This window comes from Pimephales promelas, chromosome 1 (genome assembly GCF_988280905.1).
Source record: "Pimephales promelas chromosome 1, fPimPro1.hap1.1, whole genome shotgun sequence".
Classification (NCBI taxonomy): domain Eukaryota; kingdom Metazoa; phylum Chordata; class Actinopteri; order Cypriniformes; family Leuciscidae; genus Pimephales; species Pimephales promelas.
Window position 1 is genome coordinate 22,252,268 of NC_142769.1, and position 18,272 is coordinate 22,270,539.

General features: G+C 37.9%; 1 protein-coding gene across 1 annotated transcript; it reads right to left on the reverse strand.

Annotated features, from left to right (window-relative positions):
* Positions 1 to 305: 305 nt before the first annotated feature.
* serinc4 (serine incorporator 4) lies at positions 306 to 17,179 on the reverse strand. Its single transcript, XM_039654291.2, has 12 exons — positions 16,743 to 17,179; positions 11,913 to 12,080; positions 11,524 to 11,702; positions 10,732 to 10,811; positions 9,089 to 9,182; positions 8,419 to 8,630; positions 7,850 to 7,945; positions 4,305 to 4,431; positions 4,141 to 4,213; positions 4,011 to 4,050; positions 3,530 to 3,677; positions 306 to 1,239 (listed from the first exon to the last, which is right to left on the reverse strand). Exons 1-12 carry the CDS (start codon positions 16,809 to 16,811, stop codon positions 1,029 to 1,031), a joined length of 1,497 nt encoding a protein of 498 aa, XP_039510225.1. The 5' UTR covers positions 16,812 to 17,179; the 3' UTR covers positions 306 to 1,028.
* Positions 17,180 to 18,272: the final 1,093 nt, after the last annotated feature.

Here is an 18,272-nt window from a genome sequence, read left to right on the forward strand (position 1 = left end):
TTGGTGTCCTTAAAGGTTGGATTTTTTCCTCTTTTTTTAATTAAGGCATTAAGATAAATTTTCAAAAGTAGATTTTTTATTCCTCTTTTTAGTTAACTGTTGCATGGGTGTATTCACTTATGCTAAGCACTGTATAAATGTCTATGGCGGAGCGCTTTTGCCGATAAACAGTTTTTCCGTCTATTTTGGCAGCTGTTTTTCTCTTTAATCATTATTAGACCAACTAAGATTATCCTATTACTTTGATGTGGTTGTGAAATTATAGTCCAGGCTTTCAGCAAAACACACATAAACTCTAGAATGTGTTTCGTTAAAAATATATTTACAAAAATAACTTATCTTTTATAACAGTGACATCAAACTTTCTAACATAAACATGCAATTAGAGCTAAATAGGCTGGCTGTCGCCGAGCTATTAAAGTAATTTTACTGTAGATAACAGCCTTTTCTCCCTATGGCCTCTGATTGGCTGAGAGAGTGGGCGGAGCAAGCCCCCAGAGAGCATGCATATATATATATATATACATACAAGCCACAGATCACTGAAATAAAGCATTGCTCACATAATCTATACAACCTGATAAGCATAAATGTATCAAAAGGTTAAATTAAATAGGAAAAAGCCGATTTCAGGTATCTCCATATGTCTACAATGTAAGCCAATGAAGAATTCTTCTACATTTAAAAAAACTAAACAAAAAAAACCTCACTAAATATACAGACATCCAGCTTTTTAAAATGTTAATGTCATATTCCATTTGGCAATTTTAGCACATCCCCTACAGATATGCTCATACAGTCTTAAACATGGTTAACATTTTCCGTTCCATGCATGTTGGTTTGCATTGATAGTGCTGGTGATTTTAATCCAAACAGGATTATCAGGAGGATCAATGTTCATTTAATAGAGTCCACTCTTCAGCGTTCAGAGATCCTGCATGACCCATTTCCTTTGCAGTGGAAATCCCCAGTAACCTGCACCCATCCCCACTGTCTTTGACACTGTTGAACAGTCTGTTTTGTGTGATTCACACGCTGACGCTAACGTGACGGTGGGAGGTGGTCCGTCTCTTGATGCGGGCGCGGCGAGGTCGTTTGTGATCAGACTGGCAGTGGCACAGGGGACTCAGGAGGAGCCAGAGATACAGAACAACACATGCCCAGCAGGAAGAGAGCTTGACCCAGAATGTGGAGTAACTCCCGTGGGTGAAGGTTGTCTCCAGCACAGCAGTCTCATAACTGGGGGGAGACAGAATGACATTATAAAAATTGGTATGAACTGGGATTTGTGTGTGCTAATCTTTTGGCAACAACATTGCTTTAAAAAATCCCCAGATGTTGACTGATTCTGCAAAAACCTATTTTCAAAAAAAAAAAAAAAAAAAAAAAATATATATATATATATATATATATATATATATATATATATATATATATATATGTATATAGGAGAAAATATTTATCTTTTTATTTACTTCTAAAACTGAAAACTGCCGACATTTTATTTCAGGCTCAGGCTAATCTATAACAAGGGTTTTTAGACTTTACAGACTCCATTCTTCACTGTTACACTTTATAACATTAATTGATGACAAATATTAACACCATTTATACTATTTAAAAGAGCAATAACACACCACATTTAAAAAGGCTGAAATATAGTATATTAAATATAATATACTATATATAACATACTATATACACTCACCGGCCACTTTATTAGGTACACCTGTCCAACTGCTCGTTAACACTTAATTTCTAAGCAGCCAATCACATGGCGGCAACTCAGTGCATTTAGGCATGTAGACATGGTCAAGACAATCTCCTGCAGTTCAAACCGAGCATCAGTATGGGGAAGAAAGGTGATTTGAGTGACTTTGAACGTGGCATGATTGTTGGTGCCAGAAGGGCTGGTCTGAGTATTTCAGAAACTGCTAATCTACTGGGATTTTCACGCACAACCATCTCTAGGGTTTACAGAGAATGGTCCGAAAAAGAAAAAACATCCAGTGAGCGGCAGTTCTGTGGGCGGAAATGCCTTGTTGATGCCAGAGGTCAGAGGAGAATGGCCAGACTGGTTCGAGCTGATAGAAGGGCAACAGTGACTCAAATAACCACCCGTTACAACCAAGGTGGGCAGAAGAGCATCTCTGAACGCACAGTACGTCGAACTTTGAGGCAGATGGGCTACAGCAGCAGAAGACCACACCGGGTGCCACTCCTTTCAGCTAAGAACAGGAAACTGAGGCTACAATTTGCTCAAGCTCATCGAAATTGGACAATAGAAGATTGGAAAAACGTTGCCTGGTCTGATGAGTCTCGATTTCTGCTGCGACATTCGGATGGTAGGGTCAGAATTTGGCGTCTACAACATGAAAGCATGGATCCATCCTGCCTTGTATCAACGGTTCAGGCTGGTGGTGGTGGTGTCATGGTGTGGGGAATATTTTCTTGGCACTCTTTGGGCCCCTTGGTACCAATTGAGCATCGTTGCAACGCCACAGCCTACCTGAGTATTGTTGCTGACCATGTCCATCCCTTTATGACCACAATGTACCCAACTTATGATGGCTACTTTCAGCAGGATAATGCGCCATGTCATAAAGCTGGAATCATCTCAGACTGGTTTCTTGAACATGACAATGAGTTCGCTGTACTCAAATGGCCTCCACAGTCACCAGATCTCAATCCAATAGAGCATCTTTGGGATGTGGTGGAACGGGAGATTCGCATCATGGATGTGCAGCCCACAAATCTGCGGCAACTGTGTGATGCCATCATGTCAATATGGACCAAACTCCCTGAGGAATGCTTCCAGCACCTTGTTGAATCTATGCCACGAAGAATTGAGGCAGTTCTGAAGGCAAAAGGGGGTCCAACCCGTTACTAGCATGGGGTACCTAATAAAGTGGCCGGTGAGTGTATGTTTATTAAGTTTTGGGTCAGGAAGATTTCTATTTGAAATAAAAATGTTATTTTAAAAATTCTATTCTTCAAAGAATTAAGAAAAAAATGTGTCACGGTTTCAACAAAAATTTCAAGCAGCACAACTGTTTTAACATTGATAATGTTTTTTTGAGCAGCAAATCAGCATGTTAGAATGATTTCTGAAGGATCATGTGACACTGAAGACAGGAGTAATGATGCTGAAAATACAGCTTTACCATCACAGGAAAAAATTGCTTTTACAAATATATATTCAAATAGAAAACAGTTATTTTAATTGTAAACAGTGAGGAAAAAAAACTTATTTTAATAAATCATACTGACCCCAAACTTTTCAACAATATATATATATATATATACACACACTCACACACCTGCAGGGTCCTCACAAACTCCTGAAACCCCAGGAAATTAGCTTAATTTATTTTTAAGAACATAGTTGTGTGCCTGTGCTTGACACACAACTATGTTCTTAAAAATGATTGGTTCTATCCACGTAAAACTCTTTTGTGTGTTTCCTGTTGTTCCAGGGCTTTCTGCTCGGATCTCCAGAACAGCTCAGACGAGCTCTTTAACAACTGACCTGAACCAATTAGTGAGGGTCATCATTACGTAGAGGGAGGCCAGAAAGAAAACGAAATGAAAGAAAAAGTAGCTGTAGGCAACGCGATGGGCCTCGTTGTGGATGACTTTCTGACAGCCTTTGCTCTCGTCAATGACAAACTCCTCCTCTGGCCGGACAGAAACAAAGATGTTAATACCTTGACATTGCCTTGACAAGGCACACTTCACCCAAAAATGTCCTCATTTACTCACTCTTATGTTGTTTCAAGCCTTTATGGCTTTCTTTCTTAAGAAGAACACACAAAAAATATACATTTTGAATAATGTTGGTAAGCAAACAGTTGTCCAATGGGAACCAACATCTTATTCTGCAGAAGAATGTCATATGGTTTGAAACAACATGATGGTAAATATATGACAGAATTTTCATTTTTGGGAACTATCTCTTTAATATGTTTATGAAATCTATGGATATTGGAATTTTTTTTTATGTTTCTCACCATCTTCTGGCTCTGGGCAGCAAAAGCAACAGGAGGCTTTCTGTTTAAGACAGAGAATGGCAGAGGTTGTCAGAGTAAAAAGCTCAAAAAAATATTTTTATATATATAAAACATTCTGAAAGTCACATACTTGGAACTCATAGCGGTAAACTTTTATCATCCAGAAAGGTCCGAAGACCTCAGCCAAGTATGAAGCCTCATTGCTGAGGAAGAAAATCAGCACACATTTTATTAGCCAATGTAGACATTTTATTAATATCTCTATTATTCACACCTCAATACTTTTTTGCCTACCATGCAAAGAGAACACAGCAGTACATGATAGCCGCCCCAATAATGGCCACAGCATTGCCTTCATTTTGAATCTCATCTCTGCTGACTTTGGGGTAACACACCGTCATGTTGACGCCTTGATACTCCACTGCAAAACACAAAACAGAGAAAGAGAGAGGTTTGATATTTATCACTCTTTAACATAATTTTATGGATTATTTACTTTCCACAAACCCATCATTTGCACTGTAAAAAAATCTTTTCATGATTAGTAATCACTGCATTTTTTCTTTTGTCAAATCAACTTGAATAAATTATTTAGTTCAGATAACATATAATTTTGAGTTTCTGATGATTAAATCATTCTCCTTCATTGTATTAACTCACTTTTTCCATTTTAATGAACTTAAAATTTTAAGGTAACCAGGTTACTTACTTTTTTAAGTTAAACCAACAATGTTTATTTACAGTGTTTCAGAATCATGTTTAAAAACAACAGCGAATTGCATTTAGTTTCACATTTACACGCTCCATTAGGGATTTCTTGAGGCCATTGTTTCTGGGTTCAGAGATGATTTACAGGTCTGTGGATATTGTGTGTTGTGTGTCAGAGAGAATTCCTCTGAGATGGGATTAAACTCCCAGCATGCCCCAGGGTGCACTTCAGTCCTTTATGAAGTCATGCTGCACACAGAGGCCATAGACCCACAGATAGTTAGGGAACAAGACAGGACACAACAAACACACATACAAGCGCAGTGCCATTCACCCCCAAAAATAAGTGTGTGTGTGTGTGTGTGTGTGAAGGGGTTGCAAGAAAGTCAGTACACTCTTTCTCCAGAAAGTATCAATACTGCAATATTAATCAAACCACATCCGTGATATTTCAACCCAAAAGCTCTTCATCAGACGTTATGTAAATCATCCTAAATCAAAACCTGGCAAATGTGAGAATTAAGTAATTCTTCTCTCCTGAACTTTACCATCAACATCTGTATTTCAAATACCCACGTGAAACACCCTCAGCTACATCTGTGTTACATGCTTGAGAGCTTTTCTATGACCTCAGTCACCAAAGTTTTCTTTCTGGAAATCTCATTCATCTCTGTCGTATATTGAGCTCGCACCATTCATCACCACAGATTTCCTCTGAAATGCACCACTAATGGATGAAATGATGTGAGATGAGATGGCGAACCAGGGCGAGTTTTGCGGGCTCCACTGATGACCTTTTGTTAATGACTATGTGATTACAGCCAGTTTGATTAACTTTGCTGAGGGATGAATCAATTTAGTTACTCCAATAGTGGTTTGCATGCATCGCTGCGCTCTGACCTTGAAACAACAGATCAGTCTGTGATTCTATAAAGCATTTTATAGTTTCATAAAGAGTTGAAAGTATTCAAACAGGCCACCAATCACTCATCAAGTGCCCCTCATCATTACGGTGACTGACTGGTGGTTAGTTACTTGGCTGGCTTTGAGTTGACAGGTAGAGACAGGCTCACACATGCTGGATCCAGTATTATATTTTCCCACATAACTATCAGTGTTAAGTGTCTAATGATCTTGCAAATGGGTATTAAAGTGTTGCTTGATTCACCAACAATATAAGTTATAGTTTTATTATAGAATTATTTATTTATTAATATTTCGAATAATCTTTTAAAAAATATTTTCTGCTTTTATTTTTATTTTAGTTTAGGTTTTAGTCATTATAATGTGATTCAATCATTTAGTTTTTTCAATTTAGCTTAATTTTATTTTTTTAGTAGGCCTACTTTAAAAAAAAAAAAAATATATATATATATATATATATATATATATATATATATTCAGTTAGTTATAGGGGTGTAACGATTCATTCATTTTCTCGATGCATCGATTACAAATCCTGCCGATGCATATGCATCGATCTTGAAACATGGATTTTTGAATCGTGAATCGTTTGATTCGGTCAATAATCGTTTTTAAATAAAAAAAATCGAATGAATCGCGATTATATAACATGGGTATTGATAATGTTAAAAATAATAAATCTTAAATTAGTTGCGTCTGCGAAGTAAAGTGCGCTCTCACTGCCTGCAGTGGCGCAGTTGATTACGTCACTACTAGTCGTCAATTCGCGCCTGTTTGCTGTCATTTGAATAAACGCAGCAGTGCACTATGGAGGGCAACGAAGGAGAAATTTGCAAGGCACCAGCCAATATGAAATCAAAGGTTTGGGATTACTTCGGTTTTCACAAGGTAAATGGAAAGATTGACAAGTCCGTTGCAGTTTGCAGACATTGTAAATCGGAGTTAAAATACTTTGGAAATACAACGAACCTTGGCAATCATCTCCGCAGACGCCATGCCATTAAATTAGAAATACCTGCACCTAAAGCAGCTAGTATTTCAGGGTCAGACGTGAAAAGTCCTACTCCTAACCTATTTGGTCAACTTCAGAGTCTTCCCGAAAACACCCATCGTGCTAAAGCGATAACTGCATTAGAGGTCGACCGATATTGGATTTTACCGATAACGATAGCTAGGTTGGGCTGTACTTGCCGATAACCGATTAATCAACCGATAGTTTTTAAAATTGATACTGGATAAAAACAAACATAACACTCCAAGTAAAACAGTGCTGAACTTTATAATAAAAATACAAAAAACTGGCATAAAAGGCATTCTTTCAAACAAACAAAAAATAATACTCTAAATAACAAATTAAACATTCCAAATGTAACTGTTTAACTGTTCTTTTTCAAGCCAACCTAATGAATAAAAAAGACGTTTCAAATAATAACAAAATTTGCCATCTGAAAATAATTTAAACATTAAAATATGTTAAATGTGTGTTTCTTTAGCTATAACATGTTGCAAGTCCAATTTGTTAACAAAGATTTATTAGCTAGTTTACATGAACTATGTGCATTATGCAATATAAATTTTAATTTTACTGTCAGATGGAACATTAAACATTTCCCTAAACCTTAGCTTCGATTTTTCTAATAATTCATGTTTTAATTTTATTGTCATATAGACAATTGAACATTTTCCCTAACTTTAGCTTTAAGTTTATTAAAACATTTCAGATTATTTAAGATTATTCACAAGTAATTTATTTTACAATAAATAGGAAAAGAAATTTAAAAACTATTTTGATATGAATATTTTTTTCATGTCTGTATTTATATTGCTTAATGCATATCTACAGTAATTTGACAAGTCATATTTTTGTCCCATGCTATGGTTGTCACTATGGGTGCTTCTCAATCAACTGCCTAACTTCTTAGGTCCGGTCATGAGCCAGTATATCGTGTACATGAATTTGGCACCGGTAAGGACAGTAAGGACCCTGGCTCAACACCACAGTGGGACACTGATAATTTTCCTATTTCTACACTAGGTATGCCTATTAATCAACAACAGCAGAACTGATATCTTATATTTTTCATAAATGCATATTTGAAATGTTTTCTTGCTACCAACTCTTACTCTGAAAGAGTAAGCCTAAAATTGACCAGAGCATGAAACAAAATTAAAACATGTTCTACATGAAACAAGCAAATCTTGCTTACCTTTTTCTGGTGGGCGGCTGGAAAGAGCAGAGAAGGTCAGGTACATGACATAGCAGCAAATGATGGAAGCCTGCAGGAGTCCTGAGCGAGGCTGCTCTAAGAGGGAGAGTGAAACAAACGGTCAACTTAAAGCATTAGTTCAAGGCGAGCATTTGTGATTATAAAACTTAAACTTTTTTTTATACATTTTTTAAATGGCCGATCGTTTCGCTAGACTCGACCCTTATTTATCATCTGGTAACGTTTAAAGCCCTTTGAAGTTGCACTGAAAGTGTCTTTTGGACCTTGAACCGTTTGGTTCCCATTGAAGTGCATTATATGGAGAAAAATTCTGGAATGTTTTCATCAAAAACCTTAATTTCTTTTCGTCTGAAGAAAGAAAGACATGCACATCTTGGATGACATGGGGGTGAGTAAATTATCAGCAAAAGTTTTTTAAAAGTGAACTAATCCTTCTTGATTTATATACATTTTATGGTTAAATTGCAAGAGTATTTCTATCTAAACTGCTGATATAAACTACCAAACTATTGTTTTGGTGAGAGAACAGAAACAGATGAAGCACTAACTTTGCTGCACGCAGGGAGTGACCGCAATAAAAGACATGATGGTGCAGAGGCCCAGGTTAGTCCATAGCAGGGCTTTATTCAGGTGGCATCCCGCTGGATGAGTGTAGTATTTGTACATGAAAGTGAAGGCCATGGTGGCGATGGTGTAGAAAAAGAGGGTAGCGCACATGACTGCCACGTACCACCTTTTATTCTCAGCTGCACCGGTTAACCTGGCAATGAGAGGCAGGGCAGAGACAGGGTGAGTGAGATTAATGACGCCTCACGTGTAAATAAAAAAATCAGGAAAAACAGGAAGTACAAGAATTCTTATTATGTCTGTTGTGTTAAGATGACATTCTGCCTCAAAATGGCTTGAGGTGGATTCCACAAACATCTGGGATAAACTGGGCGTCAGAGGGTGAATGGGGAGTTAGTATGAATGCGTGTGTATCTGAATAAGTGAGATACCAGAGCGAGAAACAGAAAGGGAGTGAAGGACAGAGATTATCTAAAACTCTACGACTGCGGAGGGTGATATTTTATCATTCCTGAGCGAGATGTGACTCCAGAAACGAACCAGATGTGAATTATCATAGTCTGGCAATGAGCACCTTCCTACAATAGTTATTGTGGTAGGTTGCCTCAAGAGGACATATTGTTGGTGTGTGAACCCAGTTTCCTCACTTACCAGTTTTTATTCCAGGTATGAGCAAAAGCTGTGATGAGAATGAGTTGAATTAGGATAAAAGAAAAGCCTCCCACTACTCCAACGTAATGCCAAGCTACATGGAAAGAGGAAAAATGGGGAAAACTATTAAAAATAGGACAAAAAAGTGTATTTATGAAGTACAGTGAAATGAGGCGAACTGGGCTGTATTTATGAATCAAAACAAATTCTTTTGTAAATTTCATAAAATGTCTCACTCAGTTGAATGCAACATTGTAACATTGTAAATCTGATGGTGTTTTATATACTAGGCCCACTGACTGAGGTAATCCCCACTTTCTGTGCAAATGTAAAACGTTCAATATGTCCATGGGGCCACCTGGAGGATTTAAGCGAGAAGTGCAAATCACATGATCCAGACTGAGCCATGAACCAAGACTGTAACATACATAATCACTTTAAGCACATAATCAGTTTAGATAGTCTACAACACATCACTATGTTTTGATCAATACACCTCCTTTCCCATATCAGGAATGCAAATATATATATATAGATATTATATAGTTTATCTGCCAATATTAAATATTCATTTGTAGATGTTGAATATTTAATTGTGCATTCATAATTGTGATGACCTTTGCAATCATGTAACAGTCATTTAAAGTAGGCTTAATATTTAAAGGAGAACTCCGGTGCAAAATGAACCTTTGGTCTAATAACACATCGGTACCTAGTTAATCGTTCTCTGAGATTTGTTTTCATGATAATCAAATTTAAAGAGTTTTATCTCTAAAAACTGTTTAGCGTATAATGCTAGTATATGGGGGCATTTAATAAGTACAAAGAAATCGCTAGTTTATACCACTAACAAGGCTCAAAATAGCCCCACACCAACACAGTAACACAATGAGGGTCCATAAATGCAAAACGAAGCATTGAGAGCTTTGTAAGTGTACAGACCGTTTAATAAGAAGATGCTTTATAAAGAGTTCACTTTTGAGCCTTGTTAATGGAATTAACTAGCGATTTCTTTTTACTTTATTATATGCCACCATATATTAACATTATACGCTAAACAGTTTTAGAGATAAAACTCTTTAAATTTGATTATCATGAAAACAAATCTCAGAGAATGGTCGACAGGGTACCAATGTTTTATTAGACCAAACGTTCATTTTGCGCCGGAGTTCTCCTTTAATTGTAATAATTTAATTACACTGTTAAATTCAATGTTTAGCAAATCTAAACAAAAAAGACAGTATGTGTTTTTCTTATGTTCTACTGTCTCGAGATCTTTTAAAAATCATTCTAATGAGCTGATCAAGAAACATTTCTTGTTGTCAATGTTGAAAACAGTTGCTTAATACTTTGTGGAAACCGATGCGTTTTTTTTTTTTTTTCAGGATTCTTTAATGAAAAGAAAGTTCAAAAGAACAGCATTTATTTGAAATAAATTTCTTACTTTTAATTTTTTATCAATTTAATGCATCCTTGCTGAATAAAAGTATACATTTCTTTAAAAACAAACAAATTATTGACCCAAAACATTTGCATGGTAATGCTTTTTGTTTTTTTATTGGTCTCTGCCAGTATTTAAATATCAGTTAATCTCGATTTGTTTTAACAAAAATAAGCATTTGTGTCACAGATGAAAAGCTCACCATGCAAAAAGGATTCTGTTGGAATAAAAAAGGCAGCAGCGATCATCCCAAGCATGGTGATGAACTTCAGAAACCAGAACCTAAGTGAGAATGAGGAGAAAAAGAGTGTGTTAGTTTATTCATATGAAGTAACTACATGAATGCATGTACACCATATGGTCCAAGGATCTGGTTTAACTCTTAGAAGAAATTGTTCTATTTAGAACTAGAAATGGTTCCATACCCCGCTTCATATATGGAACACCAAAACGGTTCTATATAGAACTATTTTTTTTGGTGAAAGGTTCTATTGGCCAAGTATGGAACCTCAGGGTTCTATACAGAACCCAGAGGAACCCTTTTTTAAGAGTGTAGAACCTTTTTAGGGCGGCAGTGGCTCAGTGGTTCATGTGGGTTGTCTACGAACCGAAAGGTTGGTGGTTCAATCCTCGGTTCCACCTGGCCAAGTGTCGAGGTGTCCATGAGCAAGACACCTAACCCCAGCTGCTCCCGACGAGCTGGATGGCGCCTTGCATGGCTGACACCGCCGTCGGTGTGTGAATGAGCGTATGAATGGGTGAATGTGAGGCAATATGTAAAGCGCTTTGGTGGCCATTAGGTCTATGAAGGCGCTATATAAATGCAGTCCATTTACCATTTACCATTTACCTTTTAGGGGTTCCAAATACGTAGCGCTGATAGAACCTTTTCTTCTAAGAGTGCTCCACAACTATCTGTAGAGCGAAGAATCGAAACAACTATCTGTTGTGTTACAGACAGTGTAAACAAACTACAGGAAATAAAGTCACCAACCCGTTATGAATGAGGGCTCGGAAATCCTGACTGGACTTCACATCGATGAGGAAGAGGGCCATCATTAAGTAGAAGCAAGCTGTGCCAAAACACACCCGGTAGACGGCAGAGTAACCCACCAACATCTGACAGTCTCCTCCACCATGAGCCTCATCACACACCACATTAAAGAAAGGCACCTGAGGAAGAGAGCTGTCTGTTATTTTGTGTCACAGCCTGTAGGGTACAAATTGCTAGCATGAGTAGCTGGAGTGTGTCCAGCCAAGCAGATTAGCCAAGATTTGATTGGATGAGACTTGATACAAATAAAGCAGAGTTTTGGCTGCTTACAGCACCAGCACAAATAAAAGTCGGTTAAGCGAATGACGGCAACTTGTAAGAACACTTACATTCTCCCTCACTGCCTCGGACACGGTCTTGGACAGCATGAGACATGAGACAGTGCAGGCCAGGATGTGGAATAACGTGTACATGACCCGCGTGCTGGATGATGATTTGACAGGCGGACAGAAGGAGCAACACAGGGAACATGGTGCTGGGCCACAGCAGCAGCATATCTAATAGAAAGAAAAGCAGACCATACAGTGTTTAGGATGAATTCGAGGTCGCTCAAAGCATCAGGATTTTTTTCCTGAGGAATCGGGGCTGGTTGTCTGGATGGGGTCCAAACATCTTTTATCCTCATCTAAACCCAGAAGCAGAGATTGGGCCAACTGACAGATTGATAATCTATTTTTCATTAGTGTATACTGGATTTTGAATGATATATGCTTCGATGTCCTATCACAGTTGTTCACTATTTGACTCGAGGGGAAAACGTACTCGGTTACTAACGTGACCTTTGTTCTCTGTGGAAGAGGGAACGAGTACTACGTAATATCTTACACTAGGGGAAAAACTCTTTTTCCACGAGATGTTGAAGGCAAAAATTAAACACTTTGCGGCAGAATGCAGACATAGGCAAGACGGCTGGCCAATAAATATAGCTCGATGGGATGATATAATGTGTTTTTTTCATCGTCGAAGCAAACCAGAGCGTGTTGCAGGCACGGCAAAGATATGCAGTACTCGTTCCCTCTTCTAGAGAGAACCGAGGTTACATTAGTAACCTTGTACGTTCTCTTATGAGAGGTTCTCTCGTACTGCGTAATATCTTTCGCAGCTAGTAAAACGCTGTGCGTGCTGGGATCCAACACCAAAGTCCCAAGGGCACGTATAACCAGGGACTCACAAAGAGTCTGAGAAGAGAGGCTAGAAGCGTCATTTCCAATAAGTTAGCATCCTAAGGGAGCTAATCACATCAACAGTGTTCCACACAGTCAGGGTGAAAATGTTCGGCCTGAACTGGGTGTGGGTCTTACTTTTGCCCATGGAGTTATTTTATCGTTCAGCGAGCGGTGCTCAAGCGGTTGTAGTATTCTGAGCCAAACAATACTGATTTTTAGACCGAAAGTAGTTTAGCCTGTAAGGTGGAAACCTCTAGGTTATACAAACTTATAGACAGGGAGGCCCATCCTGCCGCCATACAGATATCCTGCAAGATAATCCCGCTAGACCAAGCCCACGACGAGCCCCTCTTGTGGAGGGCAACAACACCTAAAGGACACTTCAAGTCTTTAGACTTGTATGCCAGCGCTATGGCGTCAACTATCTGAATAGGCTCTGTTTCGATGTGGCTAGTCCCTTAGCACGTCCGCTGAATGAAAAGAAGAGCTGCTCAGTCTGTCTGAAAACAGATGAGCGAGACACATAAGATCTAAATGAACTGACTGTGGACGGAGAGCTCCGAGACCGGCATCTCAGATAACATCAGCCATAGGTGTTTCATAAGAGAAGTCATCAGCAGGAGGACAGCCAATAGGCACGCCAGCCGTCTTGCCTATGTCTGCATGTTGCCGCAACGTGTTTTAGATTAATTCAAAATTAAGGATAATTTTCGGCTTCATTATCTCGTGGAAAAGAGGTTTTCACCCAGCATAAGATATTACGCAGTACGAGAGAACCTCTCATAAGAGAACCATCAAAATATAGAGTAATTAATGTCAAGATATATACATGTCTAACCCATTTGTAGTAGTCTTTAAAGTGATAATTCACCCCAAAATTAAACGATGTTAACATTTACTCACCCTCATGATCAAGATCTATATGGCTTTTTTTTCTTTTCAGGGGAACACAAAAGTATCAAAACTCATTTCAAAAGAAATTACCACAAATAAAAAAAAAAAGGTCAGAATTGCCTTTTTAAAAATTCTGTGGTGAAAACAAGCTTCCAAATAAACAGATATTTTGTAACATGTATCAGTGTTTATTTGATCATGCAATAAATGTCAGTGGGGACCAGTGTTGTTTTGGACCTCATTAACATGGACTTCATTAACGAGAACAGTTGAAACCATCTTGAAAATATCTTCACATGAAGGTAATTAAATGACACGAAGATAAGTAAATAATGAGCAAATGATCATTGCATTTTTTGACATCAAGACATCTTAATATTCCTTTATCAATTCATTATAAAAAAAAAGAAAAAAAAGAAGAGAATGCCTGTTTACCCTTTTTTTTTGTAAAAATTGTAGGCTGCACAACAATAATTGATTGTCTGATGACTAAATAAGTGGAATTCATCTTTATTCCATAAGGTGACAATGTCTGATACACAATGATGAAGTGAGGTTTCATTCATAGTTACCACAGGCAGAAAACAAAAGAAAAGGAAGTATCATCAGCAAAACTTGAAATGGGTCAGCGATTTACTGCAGAGCAAGTTCTGAATATTAGTGTCACTGTTACTTGATGGTGGATCTGGGGAAGAAGCTATCAGAGATCAAAATACTGATTTTGAAGATGTTGAAAATGATAGTTTTAAGAACATGTTTGAGATCTCAAATATGAATCAGAATCTGAATGGTAAATGAGCTCTAAAAAGGACAGTGATGGTATAAACATCTGCTCAAACTGAACCCTTCCAAGCTTCAAGAGGTAACAAAAATGCTTTATTTTATTCTTCTGTAATTGTTATTTTAATATCAGGATATTTTTATATAATCAGGTAGAGATTCATACGTGTTAAATATAGATCTGGGTCACTAAAGACCCAAATGTGTAATAATGATTGGCAAAACATTCATGCATTTAAGGGTTAATTATGACAACTTTGACTATTCAACCAACAAACTACAGTGAGTTACAGGAACGTAATTATTTGTAACAAACACTGTAAAAATTAAGTCGATTCAACTACTTTTTTAGTAGCCCTGGAACCAAGTCATCTCTATTTCAGTTCAAATCCACAGATAACAGCACATGCTAAATATAACATTTAACCTCCATGGCCTTTTACATTAAAGGTTTAGTTCACCAAAAAATGAAAATTAAGTCATTAATTACTCACCCCCATGCTGTACCAACCCCGTAAGACCTTCGTTCGTCTTCGGAACACAAATGAAGATATTTTTGATTAAATTTGAGAGCTGTATAACTACCACATTGGCTCCTAAGGGACTGCCTCTTGACGGCCCAAAAAGTCAATGAAGAAAATGTTTAAATATCCCAAGTGACTACCGTGGCTCAACTATATGTTTATCAAGCGACGCGAATACTTTTTGTGCGAAAAAACAAACAAAAATAACGAGTTTATTTGACTATTTCTTTTCTTCCTTGTAGGCCAGAACGAGACTTCCTTATAGATTTCCACGACGCATGCGCGAGAATTGTGATCTGAAGTAGTGTAAGCTGGTGTAAGCAGATCGCAATTCTCGCGCATGCGTCGTGGAAATCTAAGGAAGTCTAGTTCTGGCCTACAAGGAAGAAAAGAAATAGTCGAATAAACTCGTTATTTTTGTTTGTTTTTTCGCACAAAAAGTATTCGCGTCGCTTGATAAACATATAGTTGAGCCACGGTAGTCACTTGGGATATTTAAACATTTTCTTCATTGACTTTGTGGGCCGTCAAGAGGCAGTCCCTTAGGAGCCAATGTGGTAGTTATACAGCTCTCAAATTTAATCAAAAATATCTTCATTTGTGTTCCGAAGACGAACGAAGGTCTTACGGGGTTGGTACAGCATGGGGGTGAGTAATTAATGACTTAAATTTCATTTTTGGGTGATCTAACCCTTTAATGTCACTTCACCCAAAAATACACCACTATTATAAGCCACTAGAAATCCACTTATTTCATTCAATTACTTTAACTTTACAAAAGAAAAAAAAACAATTCATGTCAACAGAACTCAACAAAATAATTATTGCAACTTAAAATTTATAATTAAATCTCAGATTTTTGTGCTTGTGCCAGTTTGTGGATTAGAAATAAGAATATAAGGAGTGACAACATTTGATCCTTTCTATAAATTAATTTAAAAAACGTTTCATTATTGATTCTCACTTCTCAAAAGGAGGGTGAAAACACACTGACTCTTAAAGCTTATGATGAATGAGTCATTCATCCTCTTAATTTCATTCGACAGAAAGCACTTTCCATGATGTCAGTGCGTTTCTGTTGAGAGAAGAGTTTTACCTTCTTATACCAAACAACAACAACTAACCAATTATTTTAACAGTGCAATTATAATAGCAATTTAATAGTTTAATAGTGGATTATTCTTTTCAGGGACTGTTCATCCTAATTCAGACAACACCGAGTGAACTCAATAGTCATCTAAGTTGAGTTATTCAAATGAAATGCAAGGTTAATTCGTTAAAACAATAAAATGAAAATATGGTGCTCATAAATTGAGGCCCATCACAGAGCATTATGACAAATTGTGCAACAACCTGTAGATATCTTGAATCTTTGCAAGCTTGAAAAAATAGGTTCCAGTATATATATAATTGTACATATTCCACATACTATGTAGTGCTCCACAAATACAAATGATATCATAATGAGCTCATAATGAGTCATTCTGTGGCAACTTTACTCATATTTAGGACCAATAGAAAAGCCAAACCAGCCAAAAAAGTGTGAAATCCAGTAACTGACAATGTTGTCAGATATGTGAAATTTTCAGGTTCCGTATGTTCAACATTCGTCATAATTTGTCCTTGATTTCTAAATTCTACAAAGCCAGGTTCTGGTAAAAGAATAATCAATGCTTGTGTAAGGCTGTTCTTGTGTTCCAATAATAGATCCATGAGAATCTAAAAACACCTGATATGTCATTGCACATCTCCCATTACTATGAATAAATATCAATCTCTCTCATTTCTCTCTCACCTGATAAGCCACCATGTTGAGGAAATAGTTGTAGACACCGGTGTGGTGTAAAGCTTGAGCTGTCGACATGGCGTCTTATTTGTCAAGGATGCTTAATCATTAAAACAAGTCCTCGAAAAGAAAAGATCTAATTATATACTATAACCAGTGAGTCAGGACAATCGACTGTAGCTTTACACGAAATGGTCCTCAGCTAGTTTCCTCTGCAGGTGTGGTTCCATGGATCTCCAACTGCACACCCTCACGTTCCTCGCGTTGGAACATCCGAACAGTCTTCCCATATCCTACGAGTTGCTTGGTGGCATCGAATGGTGCCAGGAGAGTTTGTGAGCAAGAGTGGATGCCCAGTTGCCCTCCCTCCAGTCGCCTGTACTCACCCAGTGAGATTAGTCAACAAGAGCAGCGGGAGGAGGGGGCAGGTTCCATCTGTCCCTCCCTTCCCCCAGGCCCTCGCTCCAGTGCACCGGCTCCAGAGCACCCTCACGTACAATAGGATATCCCAAGGGTTCTAATCGGTTTAGGGCAGAATAATGTAATTACTTGCGATTTTGTGATTTCTCTCGCAAAGTTGACATACCTTTAGACCCCCCTTTTCTGGCTAAGTGGCACCTTAGCAAATACTCACTTTTTTAGATTTTATAGAGACCGCATATGTAATCTGGTCATCGACCCAGAAACAGAGGGAGGCAAATGAATTGGGTGTTTAGAAGAATGCACAGGAAGATCGGCACAGGTCCAATCCCGCATTCTTTTGCGTACATTGCCCACAGTCTCAATGTGAAATGGGGGTACACTTTAACATTCAAACACTGGCAAACTTCACATAATAAGTTTGCACAATACGAGACAAGTTGTTTCAGTTGAAGATAATGATTATAACGAAGCGGACATCATCATACGTGATAGCGTCTCATTTCTATGGTGTGTCACGGGATGTGTTATGAGTTTCTAGCGTGCAGAGCCCCGGTAGATCTATATTTGGGTCAGTGTGTATGTGTGCTGGGATTATCCTGAGTTTTTAGTCCTCGTCTCAGCCTGGATGACCTTCTCTCTCCAGTAGAGTGACACACTAATCCAGACAGCAGGGTCTGACAAACACTTAAAACTCATCAGCCTTCAGCATCATGTACAAACTTGACATCGCACATATGGTAAAATCAGTTGCGGTTTTGATTCAGAAATCCCGCTTGAAGGGACAGTTCACACAAGTCTGTCATCGTTTACTCTCCCTCATGTCGTTCCAAACCTGCATTACTCTTATTTATTTCTGTGGAACACAAAAGAATATGTATCAAAGAATGCTGCGACGCAAATGACATTGGACCCCATGGACAGTTTTCCCCCAAAATATCTTCTTTTTTGTCCTGCAGTCAAAAGAACGTCTTACAGATGTCCAATGGACATAAGAGCGTGTAAATGATGACAGAATTTATATTTTTGGGTGAACTGTCCCTTTCTGCTGTTGCTAACTTCAAATGTGGTACTAATGTCAACCCAGCTAACAAGGAACATTGATTCTGTCTCTTTAGC